This window comes from Platichthys flesus, chromosome 2, assembly GCF_949316205.1.
Source record: "Platichthys flesus chromosome 2, fPlaFle2.1, whole genome shotgun sequence".
Taxonomy (NCBI): domain Eukaryota; kingdom Metazoa; phylum Chordata; class Actinopteri; order Pleuronectiformes; family Pleuronectidae; genus Platichthys; species Platichthys flesus.
In genome coordinates, this window is record NC_084946.1 from 8,538,823 (window position 1) to 8,558,085 (window position 19,263).

General features: G+C 44.9%; 1 protein-coding gene across 1 annotated transcript; it reads left to right on the top strand.

Annotated features, from left to right (window-relative positions):
• Nucleotides 1–1,455: 1,455 nt before the first annotated feature.
• Nucleotides 1,456–12,051, top strand: LOC133961408 (RNA-binding protein 38-like). The gene is made up of 4 exons (XM_062396501.1): nucleotides 1,456–1,918; nucleotides 4,227–4,350; nucleotides 4,750–4,804; nucleotides 10,273–12,051. Exons 1-4 carry the CDS (start codon nucleotides 1,706–1,708, stop codon nucleotides 10,613–10,615), a joined length of 735 nt encoding a protein of 244 aa, XP_062252485.1. The 5' UTR covers nucleotides 1,456–1,705; the 3' UTR covers nucleotides 10,616–12,051.
• The last annotated feature ends 7,212 nt before the right edge of the window (nucleotides 12,052–19,263 follow it).

The window sequence follows — 19,263 nt, forward strand, 5'->3', positions numbered from 1 at the left end:
CATTCATGTTGTGGGGGATACACAGCTGGAAATGGGGGAGGGGGGGGGGGTTGGAGGGTATCAAGAGGATATGAATGAGGGCGCATGGGCAGCTACAAAGACCCATGTGTGAAAAGTGAACCAGTTCATAGAGGGGAAGGTGTGAATTAAATGCCTTTTTATTGAGGTCATTAGAGTATCACCTCGCCGTTAGCCTGACCCTTGGTACTTAGCAGCAGAACTGCAAGGCACCGAGGGCGGGAAGATACGCCGCTGCCATGATTCACCGGCTCCTCTCAACTTTCATGGGGTGACACTGGTACCACTCCTCTAGACTGCCGTCTCCTCTACTGTTACATCAGGCTCCATCAAGTTTCCTCAACTGAGCCGAAGAGTCCTGGAGTTTGACTAAATTCCTGATGAAAAATCTGAAGTAGCTGGCATCTGTAACCATCAGGAGATTGATGGATATTTTGACAGCCAAGCTATTACAATATGTAGGATTGACCTGTGGTTGCAGACCCCTGGATCTGCCTCCGAGGTTATGAATGTTTGTGAGCAGTCTAACACAACCATGACAGTGGAAACCAAACGCTCGGCACACAGGCTACACCTGCTGCGGAGGTTTTTGGAAAATGTGCAATCATATGCTGTATGGGGAGGGCTGCAAAAAGGTAACCTGTTATGGACGGCCAATATAAATCTTTAATATGGAATTTAAGACAGTTTCATTATGCAACAAAGGCCAAGTAAACTCACCTTAGAATCAAAGATAAGTCAATGTCAGAAATGTTTGGATTAAAAAGCTGTTTCCCTGTTGTAAATGTATAAGTACACATATAGGTGACACAACATAGAAGTACTCAACATATTAAGTCCTGAAGTGAATTTCAAGCACACAACTTAGTATGTAGCCAAAATCATTGAAAAATGAAGTTTTAAAACATCAGTCATAAAAGTTTTACACAAATCTACTGTGGTGTATTTTACTGTAGCACAACTCTATGTTCATCATGAGATCATATTAGGAAGAATGTAGACGATGGAGTATATTAAAATAAACCTAAGAGGAGTGTGTTGTGTATTTTAGACGATCGTTTCTACAGTTTCACTCTCACTGTGAGGGAATGTTCAAACTTAACTCCCCTCTGCACATGCTGCTCGTGTGCTGTGTCATGGTGACGCAGTGAAATGAGAGCAAACGGAACAAAGTGCCGTTGATCAGATCGAGTGGAGGTGAATTGGAGGCAGCGACAGGACTCCTCCATCGGGCTGACACCGCACCATGTGGCCGGGTCCCACATTCTCTTTGTGTTCTAAAGGACAAAAGCAGGTGCAGCCCCAGCGCCGGGGGGGAGGCGGGCCAATGAGAGAAGCCGCTGCCCAAGTTGGCACTCAGCGAGGAAGGTGATTAGTCAATAGTTAGGCACGGGCGTGGTCTTGTGCTCGCCATATAAAATTGTCCCCCCACGTTTGTCTGACTTTGTCAGAGGAGCTGCTTGTCAGTGCGCGCCCCGGCGGAGTGATCGCTCTATATGTCATCAGGTAGTTTCTAACTTCCTGCGAAGGTCACAGAGGAACAGTGCGTGTGTCTGTGTGTGTGTGTTTGTTCGCACTGATGCTGGGACGCTGCTGTTGATTAAAGCTGTGACTGTCGCTCAGTGGGTGAGTGTGTGTGTGAGTGAGCGAGTGCGCCTCCCGGTCCGTCTCTCTCCGGCTCGACCCAATGCTTCTGCATCAGTTGATGAACGGAGCCCTGGAAGTCATGCATCCCACCGCGCTGCAGAAAGACACCACCTTCACCAAGATCTTCGTCGGCGGGCTGCCGTACCACACCAACGATTCCTCCCTCAGGAAATACTTCGAGACCTTCGGGGACATCGACGAGGCGGTGGTGATAACGGACAGGCAGACCGGCAAATCCAGAGGATACGGCTTTGTAAGTGCGCGCAGACACACACACACACACACACAGACACAGACGCACAACTTCGAAACCAGCTAGTTGTTAGCTTTATTCTCAGCATAATGCCAAGTTCGAGTGTTAAATTACCCTAAAAGGATTGTCTCTCCATGACAACTGTTAGCAACTGACGTCATTATATGTTCATTTAATCACGGACATTCATGGTATATGCCAGAGGTAATAGACCCCCCCCCCCCCCCCCCCACGCACATCGAGGCTTATATGCACAATTGCACAGCACCTCAGGTTGTTTCGCCTGGTTGCCTGTTATTTCAGCCTAATGAGAATGAGGGATCACACAAGTTGATGGGTAACTAAGAAGATTATATTTCAACATATGTCTGATGTCCTCACCCTCCTAAACCTCTCGAGGAACCCCCCCCCTTTAACCCAGTCACCCCTGAGTAACCCAGTCTTAGGCCTCTGGAAGTATGTGTGAGTGTGTGTTATAAGTGATGTAGTAGAGCCTAATCATATAATATCTGTATGTTGTCCAATAGGCAGTGATCTAACTTATTTAAGTATTCGATGCTCTAGAACCAGAGCAACATGTCGGTTAGCTGATACTATCGCCAATATTTGCCTTTTTTACTGGACATACTGGTATTGGAATTGGATGTTATCCAACATGAAAACCCTTATTTTACAGAATAAACATATATCATTTTATATAAAGTAGCATGTCCCTTATTTTAAAGATCTATATATTTGAGTTTTCTTGAATAGTTATTAAGGATAAAGCTTATGGTTAAACTGTAAATTGTACTTATTTTTGAAGGCCATCATATCGCATCTAAACCTGGGTTCTCTCTCTCTCCTGTTTTTACAAATTTATGTTAAACTTCTCTCTGATCTTTTCTCTTCGAAGCTGCGGACAGGCCGAGCCATCACAGGCAGTGTCGTAAAGTTAAAAACATACACCAGGTTGTTTATGCTCTGCGGTCAGCCATCTGATTTCAGCTCTTAGTGAAGAGTGGGGAATACGTTTAATGGTACATTACTCACAACTTGATCCTTGGGCCACTGCTGCTGTCAGATTAATGACAAACATCCAAGGACCCCTTCCAGTGTATAATTTAAATCTGTACTAATAAGTGACTTATCTGCTGCCCGGCAGATAAAGACCACCATTCTCTCTTTGACACAAAGAACAGAAGCGGCGCTAGAAATGCAAATATTTACCAGACGCATCTGCACTAATGTACCATCAGGCCAAAGAAGGAATGGAAAACTTAAAATGTGTGCATGTTTACTTTTAGTGGCAGAATTGTAAGACAATTGCTCTCGGTGTGTTTACACATCAGCTCTCTAATCCAGAGGAAAAGCTGTCCTGGGAGTGCAGTTGCTATCAAACGGCTGCGTATTGAGGCTGGTGATTCAGGTTCGACAGGCTCTGGGCGATGTGGGTGCTGCTGAAGAGAGAAAACACAAACCTGTAGTAGTGAGACGATCAGCACTTTGTGTGTTCAGCACAGGGGTTTTGTCTCTCGACCTGTTAATTCTGTTTCTGAGTGTTCCAGTTGGATGGGTAGCTGGCGGGAGGGGGGTGGGGGGGGGGGGGCACTCCAAAAGCTGAGCACACCTATTTTCTAAACACACTTCATAGGTGGATTAGGAGAACCCCCCCACAGCATCGGCTCATCGCAGTGTAAACACCGCCCCGCTCCTTCCTGTGTTCACAACACAAACCCTGGATCGGGCTTTGTTCTCGATACTTCCACCATGAAGAAGCGCACTGCTTTTTAAATAAAACGGAAAAACAATGCAAGCCGTGGCCTACATTCGTCGCTCGGGCCACACTCGGAGGTTATTGAACCCTCTGAGTTGGCAGAACGTGCCACTCGAAGCAGAAGGGCTCGTCTAATGCCAGGAGGGAGAGAGGAGGGGCAGACTAATGCCAATCTCCTTAATATTTTGTCCCTAATTTGATAAGCTCCTTGTGGCTCTCCTCAGATCCATATTTCAGCAGCTCTGCCCGTGGCTGAGTGGCAGTCAAGTGGCCGGCTACTGCTGCTGCGGACGTTTTGCAAAGCTGATCATTGTGCTTTGTTTTCTGTTTGCCGTCTTCACCACAGAAACCGAATCATAACAGTGGGAAGCCTGGGGGGGAGGAGTATAAGACCAACTGTTTTTTATGTGTGGTGTTCTTGTTTTGTTAAATATGAGACACGCCATCAGCCGGCAACGCCACGCCACTCTTTCGCTGGGTAACGTGAGACGACGGTTTGTTTTATTTCCTTTTCTTGTGAGCCCGTGTTGAAATGTCTGACTCTGTTGCCAGGTGACGATGACGGACAGGGGAGCGGCCGAGAGAGCCTGTAAGGATCCCAACCCCATCATCGATGGCAGGAAGGCCAACGTCAACCTGGCCTACCTGGGCGCCAAGCCGCGCAGCATACAGACGGGTGAGATGCACGTTTCGCGATTCAGTCGAGTCATCAACAAAGTCAGTCAATCAAATGTCACATAACTGATGTCTCTGCCTGCACCAGGTAATAAATCCCACCCCCTGAAGCCTTACTTAAATTTCTACTGGTTTTTGTCTTATCACCATTTAGTGTGTGTGTGTGACAGTGTTGTTTCACAACCCATTCTGCCCATTTACTGCAAATTTTATATTAACATGCTAAGTAACACTACACACATGCCCTTATTGTTGTTTGTTGCACATTTGAAACCGTTGTTCCATTATGTGTGGATTCGAAGCCGACTCTGTCTGCGTCTCTCTGCCCTCTGTGTATTGTTCTCTGGTCCTCCTCTGTAAATGCAAATGTGTGTCTGACAGCCGGCCTCCTATCTTCCAGGCATATCCATCGGAGTGCAGCCCATTCACCCAGCACTCATCCAGAGGCAGTATGGGTAAGTGGGCGCTTGTTGTGTTCTCTTGTGTTACGCTCTGCGGGACACCACTAGCTGGCTATTTATTCGACAAACAGGGCCTCTGGAAAGTACATGTCAGTTTCTGTGACTGCGTGCAACTCCACAAGTAGTTCGTTAGAATATTGGAGTTTCGATGGCTCACGTATCTGTGATAATAGAAGAGCATTCCTGAGGTGAATGTGTGACACCAGCGTTAAACTTCTGTCAGGGGCCATTTGACCCGCGTACCTGCCTGAGTGGGCTCCGTCACAGAGGAGGCTTTCCAGAAGTGGCTTGTGTTGTAGAAACAGCCTGGATAGAGTCGAGCCGCCGCGGTCTGCCGAGCAGCTAATGAGCATTTCACTGCAGTAATGACTCCTCATCCCCTGCAGCTCTCAGATATCAGCCCTCCAGCTGCAGCGCACCACCATTCATTTTTGACATGCTTAAACTCTGATCTGTGGAAGACTGAAACACCAGGAGTAGTGAAGATGTCAGCTCACAGTTCTACTTAATAGCTACATTTCTACATTAAGATATGGTTCTGACTGATAGATTAGCTGGTACACGGAAAATTGAAATAACAAACTTGAACAGTTGATTATGCAAGTCATTTTTTTACCAAATGTGCCAAACATCTGCCAAACTTGGCTTCATAACTGTACAGACTTTTATTTTAGTAGTAGTTTTAGTAGTAGTTTTCGAAAACTTACTCCCCTTACAATCAGTTTGTTCATATAGATGTGGTTGAACAACAACAATTTAAAATAGAATATATTTTATTTAAGGTTGAGATGGAGTTTGTCATGGAGGAAACCCATGAGTCCGTAAAGCCACAACTTGCATATTAATATAAGTAATCAGTAGATGCAGCCTTATAAAGTGTGTGACTTCTGAGCCTGTGCGTTCCAGGGAAATCCAAGAGACGGTCCACAGGGACATGGACTAAATAAGAGACATTTGGTGCTTTAGTGAACCCAAAAATAAGACTCTCAAACCAGCCTTACCCCCTCTGTAAGGCCATGCTGCATCTGAATGATAAATCCAGGGGTCCACCAGGGACATGTCCCATCATACTCCACTGAGGACACTGATGTCGTCCATGCTCCTGCTCCCACAGTGAGTGTGCACGGTACAGAAAACCCTAGAGTTTGACATGTGGAGCACGGTGCTGCTCTGAGGCTGCATGTGTCTGACAGGTGCTGGCTCGTATTACAGCCTTTTACACCCCCTTAATCTTCCATGACCACCACCCCAGAGACTTATAAGAGGCACACAGAGCACCTGTCTGCCTTTCTCTGAGTTCCCCTCTGTATGGCGGGTGACAGACGCAGGCCTCCCTAACATGCCAAGTGTACAAGTGGCTTTTCTTTCCGCCCCTCTTCTCCCCCCAGACCCCTTGACAACATATGGTGTGAGGACATGCTCTGGAGTAGGATTTTTGGACAATGCATTGCGTGTAGTGGTGGTGTGCTGGTTCAGACTCACTGCTGTGGATGTGTGTTTATAGCTGTGGTCAGCAGATGCTGTATACTTTGAGGGCCGGAGGGGGTCACAGAGGCCAGGAACATTGTTTTTGGTGGGGAGGGGAGGAACTGTCGGTGCACTCGCAGATTCATCTCCCTTCATGCATCACCTCCTCCACTCCACACACAGTCAGGCCACTTTCCCACGTCTAGTCGTCCTTTTTGTATCCCCCATACAGTGTTTTTGACTGAAATCAGAGAATCACAGGAAGCTGACACCTCTGTGAGAGAGAGAGACAGAGGGGGAGGTGGGGGTTTAAGGAGAGGATTGAGGGGGGGAGGGTATCTAGGGGTTTGTTCTGGGACTAATGCTTAATGAGGCTGTGTGCTCCCTTGGAAACACACCTACAGGTGTCAAACAAAACACATGTTTTCCCCTCCCGCTCATAAAGAATATTCTCTATCCTCTGGAACAAAGAGAGCAGGGAGGGGTATCAAGTCCTCATGGAAGTGTTTGTAAGCCGTTTTTTAATTCCCCCAACCCCGGCCGGTCTCTCTTCACACTTTGTGTTGCAGTGAGTCACGCGCTGAAGGTCAATTGTGTTATCGTGTAGAAATATTTCGCTGCTTGGTGTGGTATCGCCCAGGCTTTTCACATCTGCTCTTTATGTGGCCTTCTTTAATGTTGAATACTCTGGTCTGGATTCTGTAAAGGTTAACCGCTTTCTGTCTGTCTGTGGATTTTAGTTTTCCGGTGAATGAGTCTCTCCCGTGGCGGGGCCCGCCATCCTTAGAGTGGCACCATGTCAAACACACACAGACTGACCGTCAGCACAAATCCAGCTGACCTATGACCTACCGGCTGTCATCCACATTTCCCCCCCGTCACAGTCCCACAATCCACTTGTCATCTGGCATCTCTGTGGCCCCGGGAGCATGCCACTGTCCCCAACTTGCCTTATTCCCTATCCTTTTTCTTCTTGTTAGTTACAAGCTAAATGTACAGCTAACATCTCCATCTCTTGTTGCCCTGACACAAGCCAGGATACAGGATGTTTGTCTCTCCTTTAACTCCCTTTAGGCTCATGTTATTTACATAATTTTTTATTCTGCTTTACCTCCACAAGGTCACTTGATTTTGAGCCCAGATTAGGGCAAAATGCCGTGGGCGACACAAGGCCAAGGCCATGAAAAAGGCAGGCTCATTATACATGACGGGAGTGAAAGCACATATGCCCCGCAGCATTAATGTATGGTTATCTTTGAAAGCTGTGTGCGAGAGTGAATGACTCTTTGTGAGTAGCTCAATAGCACTGCGAGGGCAAAGTGTAGCTTGAGCTCATGGGTGGGGGGGTTGCCTTCATTTGCTTATGCTTCCTTGTTACATGCCCCTGTTGTCTGGTTGTATCTGTTCAGGCTGAAGATGCTTCCAGACATAACCTCCTGGATTTATCCAGAGGTGCTGTATGTGAGAATGCAAATTCCAGACTCAGTGGCTGCGGACATTGAAGAGATTTTCATGTTAGTTCCCCAAAAAACTGATAATGTCCGAATCAGGTCATGTGAGACTACAGCAGATGATGTGCGCAACATACGAAAAACTGACAAACAAAGATTAAAAATATCTCAGGCTGGCAAAGTGGTGGCATACAAATAAAAGACATCAATAAATATGGCAACTTTGATAGATGAGGACATTCGAGAGCTTTAGGCCATATGCCGGTGTCGATGTGCTGTTAATACAAAATGTGATCTGCAAAATGTATTCTTTGCTTCCTGCCTCTGCCTACTGTGCCACCCCTCACCTGAAACGCTCTGGAGACTTCTGTGTTGTTGTTGTGACCGCATCTGAGCGGAGAAACTCTGGCTGCGTTGTTGCCTGTGAAACATCCAGAGGATGTTCGGACCCCATTATGTGGTCATACCTACTCCCCCTTCCCCTCACTCACTAGATGTCTCTGTAAATGCAGTTATTTACGTGATGCAGGGTATCAGAGAGGGCGACTGTTCCCATTACTTTCTGTAAATCTAACTGGGAGATGACACATTTCTTCGTGAACCGCATTCCTGTACTGACTTGATGACACAATGAGACTTCATGTAACTGCTGACAATAATCACTGCTATCCTTATGCCACGGTTGCTATGTGCCGCCAGCTGACCAGTGACCCAGCAGAGGATCAGAAGATGCCCACAGTGCAGGAGGGGGTTTGACAGAGTGTCTGTCTGTCCCATGCCCTTCTCCCTCCCTCAGCCAGCCTCTCTTCAAGGTGCCAGTGATGGCTTGAGAGTGCAGTGCCGTGTGCTGTGATGGATTGAAGTGCCTTTTATCTTTTCCCTCTTGTGTGATATGAACTGAAGAGGTTATGTTGATTGCGGTGTGACTCTTTCCCTATTATGGCATGGTTTGGGGTTTGCAGTGGTAACTGGTGTGTGGGCGGGCGGTTGGGGAAGAGAGAGAGGGGCCAGGGGACGTGTGTGGGTGTGTGTGTCTGTGTGGCTGTCTTATGATGACATCCCTATCCATGCATGCTTCCATCTTTTGCTGTGTTGCCTTCATGGCTGCCTCTCATTGCTGATCTTCTAATGGACCGAATATATCAGGGGCAGATGAAACAAATCCATACTACTATGTTTTTGTTTCAAAATGGCATTTTAAAACAAAACAATCTCTGTCAACAGGAGCGTTTAGACGCAATATCAGTTGTTATCCCCTTCTATAATAACGGACCTGAAAACGCATACCATGTGACCACTTGTGTACATTGGGAATAGCTCGTCTCCTACAAATGTAAGAAGTTGTATCCTGATGAATTAGCAAAGGCTACATCATGACTGAACAGACCCATTCAGCAAGGGGTTGTTAGTGTCTACGTCACCGTTTCCAAACGTCATTGTTTCTGCCCGTACAGATTAAACCGCAGTACCAGTGGCTCTAAGAGTCATGTGTACGCCAGGTGTATTTGTAGCAGAGTTAAAGCATTTTCATTTGAAAACATAGTAGCATGGATTTAGCTTAAGACGTACATGTAACTGCAGTCAATGAAAGATTCTTATCAGCACTGAGAGGCAGCTGAAGAGTCCATGTGTCTTTGTCTTGGTGTGTGTGTGTGTGTGTGTGTCTATACATTTTTCTGACAAGCGTAGTGTCACAGTTGGATATCGCTCTCTTTGTTGAATATTTATTTCTTGCTGACCCCCTTACTCACCCACCCACCCATGACATTATCTCAAGAGAGATACTCCAAGTCCTGAGTTAAAAACAAGCTCCTCGAGAGTCAATTTCCCACTGCCATCCTCCACGGATCGGGTGGCAAAGCACGGTACAATCCCCCAGACCCCACGGCTTTAATCAGCTACATCGGAAAGCACGGGCTCATGAGGTGCAGCAGAGCCAGGCACCCAGCCCCGATGAGCTCCCCCGCCGACATTATACCTCCCCCAGCCATAGCATCATCACCTGTAGAAGTCTGTAAGATTTACACACCCAGCGAGAACTAGATAGAGCTACTTCTGCACTACCTTCATGTACTTCCTCTGTCTGTGTGTGTACGTGTGTCTATTGAGTGTGTGTGTGTGTGTGTTGAGTGTATTCAACGAGTGAAGAGCAGCAGCTGTTAAAACACTCTGGTGATGCCTGAGCTTGAATACCTGCCAGTAACGGCTGACTATCATCCACCCCCCTCCACTCCTCCCCACAAGTCTACCTCAGGAGGCCCTACCTAACAGGTTTTGTAGGTTTTTGTAACTGACACAAACTGGGAGTTGAGTCACCTTCGCCTCCTGACCTCCTCCTGCCTCTCGTTTATGTAGTCTTTAATAACAGTGGATCTGTGTGAGACATCTCCAAGTTCAGAACACCTACAGAGAGTTTATATTCTCAACACGCTTGCCCTCAAGGCGCAATGTAAACAATAGAAGCCAGGCCTCTATCTCTGCTCTGCTGCTGCGGTCCTGCTGTCTAACCCACCCCCCCTGTTTGATCTTTGTGTCTATATTCAGGTTGGCCCAGCAATATGTCTACCCACAAGCCTTTATGCAGCCAAGCCTGATGCTGCCCAGTCAGGTTTCCAGCGCCGTCAGCAGCAGCCCCTACCTGGACTACAGCTCAGCCTACGCCCAGTACGCCCAGGCCGCCTTTGAGCAGCAGTACCCGTACGCCGCCTCCCCAGCAGGATTCATGGGCTACAGCTACACCACCAGCCCCACGGCCTCCGCCGGCCCTGCCACCGCTGCCACAGCCCCGGCCAACCTACACCCGACCCTCCCCTCCGCTGCTGGCCAAGCCCCGGCCTTCCTGCACTACGCCCCGCAGCACCACATCCAGCCGGATCGTATGCAGTGAACTGAAGAGGAAGCTGAGAGGAGAGGGGGTGGTACAGGCGGAGGAGGAGGAGGAGGAGGAGGAGGAGGGAGAGGAGGAAGAGGAGGAGGAAGAGGGAGTTATGGTCGCTGACGTTTAAACGGACAATAGTGAAACACCCTACAGGGTGACCTGGCTGTTGTCAGCAGGGGCTTTCAGGAAAAGGGGTAGGACTATTGCACTATACGATCAGGATGAGCCATTTGCTCATTTGTTTAAAGGGTAAGAGGGCGGCTGGGGATCTGAGGACTGTCGAGGTTCAGGTTGGGATGCTAAACAGCATTAAGTATATGGTGGCTTCCAAGGGCTTCCAGAAGCTGACACTTCATTTTTAATTATTATTATTTTTATGTTCCTTCATTATTGTATTATTGTCATTGTCATCTTTTTTTGTGTCTATGCGATTATTATAAATGTTATCACAGGTTGTGGCTCAATCAGTTCTGTGTCAGATTCATGGTACTATTGGCGAGCTGTCTGGTAAAGGAAGTACCGCTTTCCTCCTGGCTGCGTAGTATCTCGTCTGGATCTGGAGGTGAGAAGCCTCTCAGCATCTCTTAATCATCCTATTCTAGTGCAACATCCACATTGAGGTGGAGCACTGCCCCACGAACAAGCCTCCAGCGTTCTGCGCCACTCAGGAGGATGGCGAGAGATTTCACTTCAAGGAATAAATTGCAAGGTTTGGAATAAGACTGTCGAAGCAACATTGTTTTGAGAGTTTAATGTCAGGACTCCCTTTTTCCTATTATTAGTTTTAATTAAAGAGGCCTTAATAAAAAGAGAACCTTTTTGAATCTCTCGATTCCTCAAGCGCTAGCCCCATCACAGAACCAAGTGTGGAAAGCCCCTTGTAACTGCTAACTGTCCTCAGCAGTCAGTTGCATTAATCTTGCCAATACTTGGGTCTGGATCATTGTAGATGGATGTAGATAATCACATGCAGTATGTGGGAGCGCTGTGTATCGATGTTGAAAGGTAGCTGACACTGAGCTCAAACACCAGTGTATTTTTTTCTTTTCTTTTCTCACTGAGATTGAACTGTTGTTCTCAAAAGGACATTCATGTATAGCATTTTAAAATGTTCTCAGTCATCCAGTACATTAACAATATTTATATGTAGGTATTTATAAGAGATACTAAGTTAAAATAGCTTTTTTTGTTGATTTGTTACAATGACTGTAGTTGTGGCACTGATGCCATTTAACCTGCAGATCCACAGGTGTTGTATTCATTTTGTTCCCGCCTGTCACCATGTTGGTGGATTTGCTGGGGTGCACAGAACTACAGTAGATGCTCGTTTGTAGATCCTCGACTGGTTGCATCAGAAATTCTCTAGACTTTTTCAATAAAAATGTCTTTTACAGTCCCTTCCAAGAAGCCATACCAAAAAAATAAATAAAGAATTTGTACTTAAACATGCTTCCTGACCTCTTCTTTGACAGTTTAAATAAAGGCTCAAATCAATATAAGGATGTTAGGTCCAACTGATAAGCACTCTCCTGTCCTGTCAATACTTGTACTAGTGAGTACTCAGTTGAACGACACCCATCTTGGAATGCAGCCTTTAATTTGTATATCAGCTTACCACCTGTAAAGCTTCGGGATGGTGCAACATTGTTGACACACTATTGTGGTGAAAAATCTGTCCACAGACAGTCGGACAGAAACCCACCCACCTGTTAAAGCATTCAGTCCCCTCGTGTGTGTTGCTGCAACAGCGGGTGTCTCCAGGACAGATGACTCACACAAATAGACTCTCAAAGTGAAAAACAAGAAATAATCAGTCCAAATGTAACCACGTGGCTATATGCTTTTGCAGATCTGTGTTTTTGCAATGTCACTGTGCTCACTGCAAAACTGAGCCAGAGATGGTTCACTTGTGCGTGTTTACTTGTTATCAAGGCAGTGTGTGCTCTGCACTGTGGGGGCCCAGACTTATCAAGCCCCAACACCAGCACCTGCCACGGCTGCTGGGTGTTCCCTCAGCCAGCACGCTCTCTGAGGTCTGAAGCTGCATTAACCAGAGCTGCATGTCACTTCTTTTTTGTTTCACTTTCCCAAACAAGCTCAGCGAGCTGTGTTTCCCGGCAGCGCCTCTACGTTGTGCTTACATCAGCTTTGGAAGATGTGTCACTGCTGAACCCCACTTGGCCCCAGAGAATAAAACACAGGCAGAGGTAGAAAGAGAGAAAAACACGTCAACTATCTTTAAGCTCGACACAGGGTGAAAATGATGCACACGGTCATGATTTACAACATGGCGTTGAGTTCATTAATTGGCTTTATGGGGCCTTGTTTGGTTCAGACCTTATTTACTCATGAAACTCTGAACTTTATTACATGAGAACTCTGTCTTGTTACCTGTAATTTTTGTATTCTGATCCCTCATAGCTGGGTTATCTCAATCCCATGTTTGTCAAAGAAGACTGACACTCATGTTAGAAGCTCGGTGAGGCTGGACTAATCCACGACAGGCCTTTGAGCTGCTAAAGCTAAAGTTAACATGATAACATGCTCACAGTGCTTCGCTATAGTGATGTTTATCAGGGGGTATTAGTTTTCTCCTTTTTCACCAAAGCAGTTTAGCGTGTTAGCATCAAAGTAATCGATAATAAGCAATAAACACAATTGATGTGGATGGGGAAAGCTTTTAGCTTTGCAGGTATTTGGTCTCAAACCTATGCAAGAGTGTCAGGGTCATATTGAAGAAAAGTAAAACATTGTGAATAATGTTTGAATATTGGAAGAATGAAATTGTTATTGAGATTTAAGTCATAATGTTATGAGGAAAGAGATGTAATCTATTGAGGAAAAAATGTCATGATATTACAAGAATAAAGAAAAATCTATTTTTAGGGAGAAGTCACTCAAAAGAAGAACCTCAGATACACTTGTATTGATTACCAAATTTATTGTTTATTGAGAAACTACAGACCTCCTTTAAATGTCACACAGATATATAACTAACATTGTAGTCGACAGCTGCCAGACATTTCCTCCTCTGCAAAAGAGTCAATTTCCTCTGTGTCCATGTGTTCTTTCTTCAGAACAAACAGTTACTTGTGAAATCTTTTCAAAGTCCTAATAAGTATGTTTTCAAAGTCCTAATAAGTATGATAATGTTTTTCTTTTATTTGAGAAACTTATACTAAAGTATAATTATTAAAGTTGACAGGGACATAAGTGCTCCCCGTTAAACAGTTAATATAATTCTGGGCCAATGTCCAAAAAGTCCACCAATGTCCACCACCTCGTAAACAGCCACACTAGCATTAGCATGGCTAAATGAAAGATCAAAGTCAAAACAGCACAGTCAGAGATATCCTGACATTCATGACACATTCATATTTTGTGAGAGAGACACTCAAGATTCCAATGTTCTTTATCTGTGAGCATTCACAACATGGTCAACTTACTGAAAAACTAGATTTCACACATCTGAAACTATACAATGACCTTTACCTTCTGGGATATTTTGTTCTGACGTTGAGGAGATCCCTAAAAAAACACAGAAGATATATTATGAGTGCATTGAGTAAACTGGCTTTATTTTGATTTGTTAGGTGCAGATTCAGTAACGGCCTTCTGAGGTAGCTTTTTGTTTAGAGCTGTGTTTTGGCACGTGACACGGATTTACAGCAAGTAAAACCCCCAAAAAGCTTGATAGAAGCCATGCAGTGTTAGGACAGACTCTGGAAGATGCCAAAACAGACGACACGCTGCACTGTGAACAGAATTGATGCTTGTGATGTTGCTCTGTTTACTGGTTGTTAGTGAGGCAGCTCTGCTCGCCCTCTCCTCTTTTTGACACTGTTTATCTTTCACTATCTCCCTCTTGTGTTTTTCTCATCTCACTCACACACATTTATTTACTCAACTTTTCTGTTTGTCACTTGCTCCCCCCCCCCCCCCCCTCCCCCAACCCTGTCTTTCTCACTTCGGTGCCCGTACTCCTGTTTCTTCTCTCCGTCCTTCCTGTTTCTAACATCTCTTTGTTTTTTCTCTCTATCTTCTCCTTGTGAATCGCACCATGGAGGAGTAGAAACAGAGCTGGGTGTCAGCCTGAAGTCATGCAGGTTCAGCAGACCCTGTTATGTTGAGTCACTGTGAGGCCTGCCCCCCCCCCCCCCCCCTCTCTCTCTCTCTGCCTCACTTTCACATTCACATGCAAAGTGGGCTCAGTCTGATCTCGCTCTGCACTCAGTTCTGACGCCAAATGATTCCTCAGAAGTGCCATAAAAAGCAGTCCTCGCTTATCAGACCTCAACTCAACACATAGACACCGGTTGTGTCTGAGGTGGACATCATGTAGTCAGCAGAATAACTATATCGTCAAATTTAAATTTATTTATAAATGATGATAAGATTAAAGGTCCAGCGTAGAGGCTGATCTATTGGCAGCAAATTAATAATCTGTTCATAATTGTGTTTTCATTTATTCATTAACTTAGAATGAGCCTCTTATATTTACATCAAGAACGTCCCTCTTCCAAGGAGTCCACCATGTTGCTCCATCATGTATCTACAGAGGCCTAGAACAGATGTATAATTTATAAGAGTTTACACTTTACATACCTAATTTGATGAACATTTATGAAATTCTGTTTCTGTCGGTCTCAGACTTTTACTGTGCTAACTTGTAGGGTAGCTAGCTAAACAGCCAGATAAACAAAGGAAAACAAAGTCATAATTTAATGAGAAAAAAGAGACAATATTACAAGAATTCATGATTAAATAAATAACCAGCAAAGAGCAACCAGACTCGCTGGAGTTCCACCGCTTCTGGATCCAAAATCTTGCACCAATCTCAATGTTTCTAGAGAAAGTGCAAAACCGCCTCGACAATGACATACAGTCGACCACTACCAAACGTTTCCTCCTCCACCAAAGGGGCAATTATCTCCAACTTTGATTCATTTGTCATATAGACAAAGTTTCTTGCTCAATAAAAAAGAAAATCCTAATACTAATGATAATATGGTGCTTATGTACCAACAAATTATGTATTTTGTTATTTGTGAGAACTATATCCAAGTATAACTTCATTTTTAAAATATTTGACTTTATTCCTGTTATACTTTTACTTTATTTTCAGAATCTCAGATATTTTTTCCCTTTAAGAGGTCCTCATATTCTGTCTTATTCTCTAATATACTAAACATATGATCTACTATTATGATCTACTTTTCTATATGCATAAATATACACACAACACATTACTTTTTTTTTGTTTGGGGTTTTTAATGACGCAATTACATTACATGCAATTATGCAATGAATTAAAAACATCTTCACAAAGTCAAGTAGAACCATTTAATTAATAAGAGCCATACATCAGAAATGATAACACAGTTATGAGCACACAGGGGGCTCCGTTTGTAAACAGATGCTTTGTTGAGAATTATAAATAGCAATTAATTATGATTGCTCATTAGATTGTTATGGGCTATTACCATGAATTCATATCATTTCATGGAAATGTTCCCTTATTAAATGGATCCTTAAACTCGAACCAAGCATTTTACACCTGACTTGCCGAACTCCAGATCCTCCTGCGTGTGTGTGACATGTCAGAGTCCTTTCCTACATGGCTCTATCTGGGCCTGGGGAGTGTCAGTGCTGTGGCATCAGATAGGCCTCAGATTAGAGTTATATTTACACAGGCTCTTGAAAGAAACAACCAGACACCAACCATCACCCGTGGCCTTTTCCCGGGCACCAATAACCCATTTAGATAACATGGACAGGTCTGGGAGACAGTCAGTAGGTGGCTGGAGGGACAAGTCTCTGTTTAGACATTGATTTGTAGGACAGCACAATGAATACACCAATTTAGAGTGTCAGTGATAGATTTTATTTAAAGAGGAGTCTAAAATTCCTGGTCAAATATTCAACTCCATACAAAATGTTTTCATTTTTGGTGTTTAAACTTTGTTTGTGTATTACAGCCCAAACCAAACTGGGAGTAGGACTGGCAGGATTTACTGTAAAGGCTCTATAAGCTATGGCTAGCGTCTGATGAAGATTTGGAGGACACTAAAAATAATTGGAGAGTTGATGTAAGTGTGAAACTCTAGTGTCACACCCCTGAACCACGGATATGAAGTAGTGAGGAAATAATATTTAAAACTGGTTCAACTGGCTGAAAACCTGTCAATAAAGTATCACACGCTCACATGAGTTCTGAGAAATTCAGCCAGCTCAGCCTGTAAAACTGGGCCCACTGCAGCTGCTTAAAAGAACACACTGGTGTGTTCTATGTAAACATGTCCCTTTGTCCGTGTGTGAACGTTGCTTTCGACAGCAAGTGGACCGAGTCTGGTCTGGGATGCAACTGCAGATTGAAAAGAACATGGGGGAGTGTGGCAAAAAAAAAATCATGTCCAAACCCATCAAAGTGGAGCTAGCTAACATCAGCACAGCAGTTTGTACTGAGGCCATAGTTACAGGTTGAAGTCTAAATCAAGAAGGAGGACATGACTGCTCCCCAAATTAAAATGTTATTGACCAAGCCTCCTCCATGTTAGTGGGTGGGACATGGGCCGAGTTAAAAAGTCCAAGTAATTTTCTCAAAGATGGGTTTAGTAATTTAAAGTTGTCTTACAATTTTAATAAGTTATTTGATGCAGTAGAAATACGGTGAAACATTTAATTGACAGCTGAGACTGACTCCAGATCGGTCGAGTGTGTGTATCAGTGGGAACTGGCTTTTGTGGCCCCCCTCCCCCGATCACTACTGCACAGACCACAGCTCCCAATGTGCAAGATGGCAGCGTTCATATCTGCTATATTTCTGGATAGTGGGAGATTGTGGAGACGTCCATCATTATATGCCGTCTATGGTTAAAGTGTAGTGCTAAAACATACTGTAACAGTATGAGGCCCATAGAGAATAGTCAGAAAATGTGCCATGTGCTGACATTAGTCAGTGTGAAATACTGGTCACACCAACTGAGACTGAAGAGGCAAACTCACTTGGTGCATCAAATTAAACAAGGGTACATTTTTTTCATTTGCAAGAGGATACATTTTTGCTCTTTTGAAACGCTCCCAGTATCATTTAATTCACTGGAGTCACTGTATTAAACTCAGTGGAATCTTAAAGTGATATTGTTGCTAGCAAATATTATACTGAGTATTGTATGTACTGTACTGTTGACTTCAATGATCATTCTTTTCACGTTTTTTTATACATATGACATTTTATGAGGCAAACATCTATGGGTATTTTTTTAGTATGCCAATGACAATGTAGATGTGAAGTTTGTTGGACAGTGAACAACCAGGACGGTGGTGTCTGAGCTCGATGCCACTTAGTGGATCAGTTTGATAGCTCAGGAGACCTGCATCCTGTCAGCTGCTCCAATGAATCCACATGCCACTCTCACGCCTCCAGTTCGATCTGACACCTCCACCGGGGCTGGTGATGATGAGACGTGCCAGACGACATAATACCATCCAGAACTGATAGTATGTGCTAGAGTTTATCAGGGTTAATGGGAGTAATCAGTTGGTCGGTCAGACTGAATGACATCTTCATCAGGTTGCTCTTGGAGTGAATCAAAATGAGTACGTTTAACTCAGGAAACCAGGCATCATTTGTGGATATGTACTTTATGTATCGTGTTAGAATAGCAGTCATTATCTTTCCTCCCGGTCTACCTTCTGAATATTTGAGCCTCCAGCTCTGTAACTTGATCTGAGTTTGTCCCACTCAAGCAGAGCCCGGGGTGGTTCATCAGAGCTGTGCTGTAATCACCAGCTCAGACACCCACCCCCCATCTACCCTCACCAATAAACCCAATCCCACCCCCACATCTCCCCAACGGCCAGCGGAGCCGAGGCGCCACAGACGCGTCCAGCCTCACATCCTCCACTCATGTCCGCTTCACACCACAGCAGCCTGACAGTGTCGGCATGCAGACGCAGACATGATTTCAGCCCCACCGAACATGGAGCAAGCTCAACAGAGAGAAGCTGCTTGTTCAGGTTCTTTCTTCATGTGAGCAGCTAATGTAGCATGGGTAACAGCCTGCACGGGGTGAGACACGGCGGTGGAGAAAGACAAGGGAGGAGAGAACTGCTCAATCCAAGGGGGAAGCGAGGTCAAAGCCCTGTTTGTTAAATGGATGGCATTACCAGTTTTATACATCACACCACAGAATAAATGTCTTGAACTTTTAATGATGTGTGTGTGTGTGTGTTTTGTATGTGTTCACCTCATAAGTATGTTGGCGTGTGTGGGTGCATGTGTGAGTGTGTGTGCCATATTTCCTTATCTCTGGCCAACATGCTTCTACTAACAAGCAGCGTCTCCACCTCAACTCAGCCAATCTCTGTTTTGGGGGGGGGGGGGGGGTGGAAGGGAGGAAAAGGAACAAGGGAGGGTTAACAGCAACAGGGTCAGCAAAGAAAGAGAGAGAGAGAGAGAGAGAGAGAGAGAGAGAGAGAGAGAGAGAGAGAGGGGCCCTAGAGACTGACAACTCCTGACAGCTGAGCTTCCTCTCTCAGTGGGGCGTTCAAGATGTCAAATTGACACACAAACACACATGCACACACACACACACACACACACACACACACACAGATCGATCCATTTCAGTCGAGAGGGCATTAGCAGGAATTAT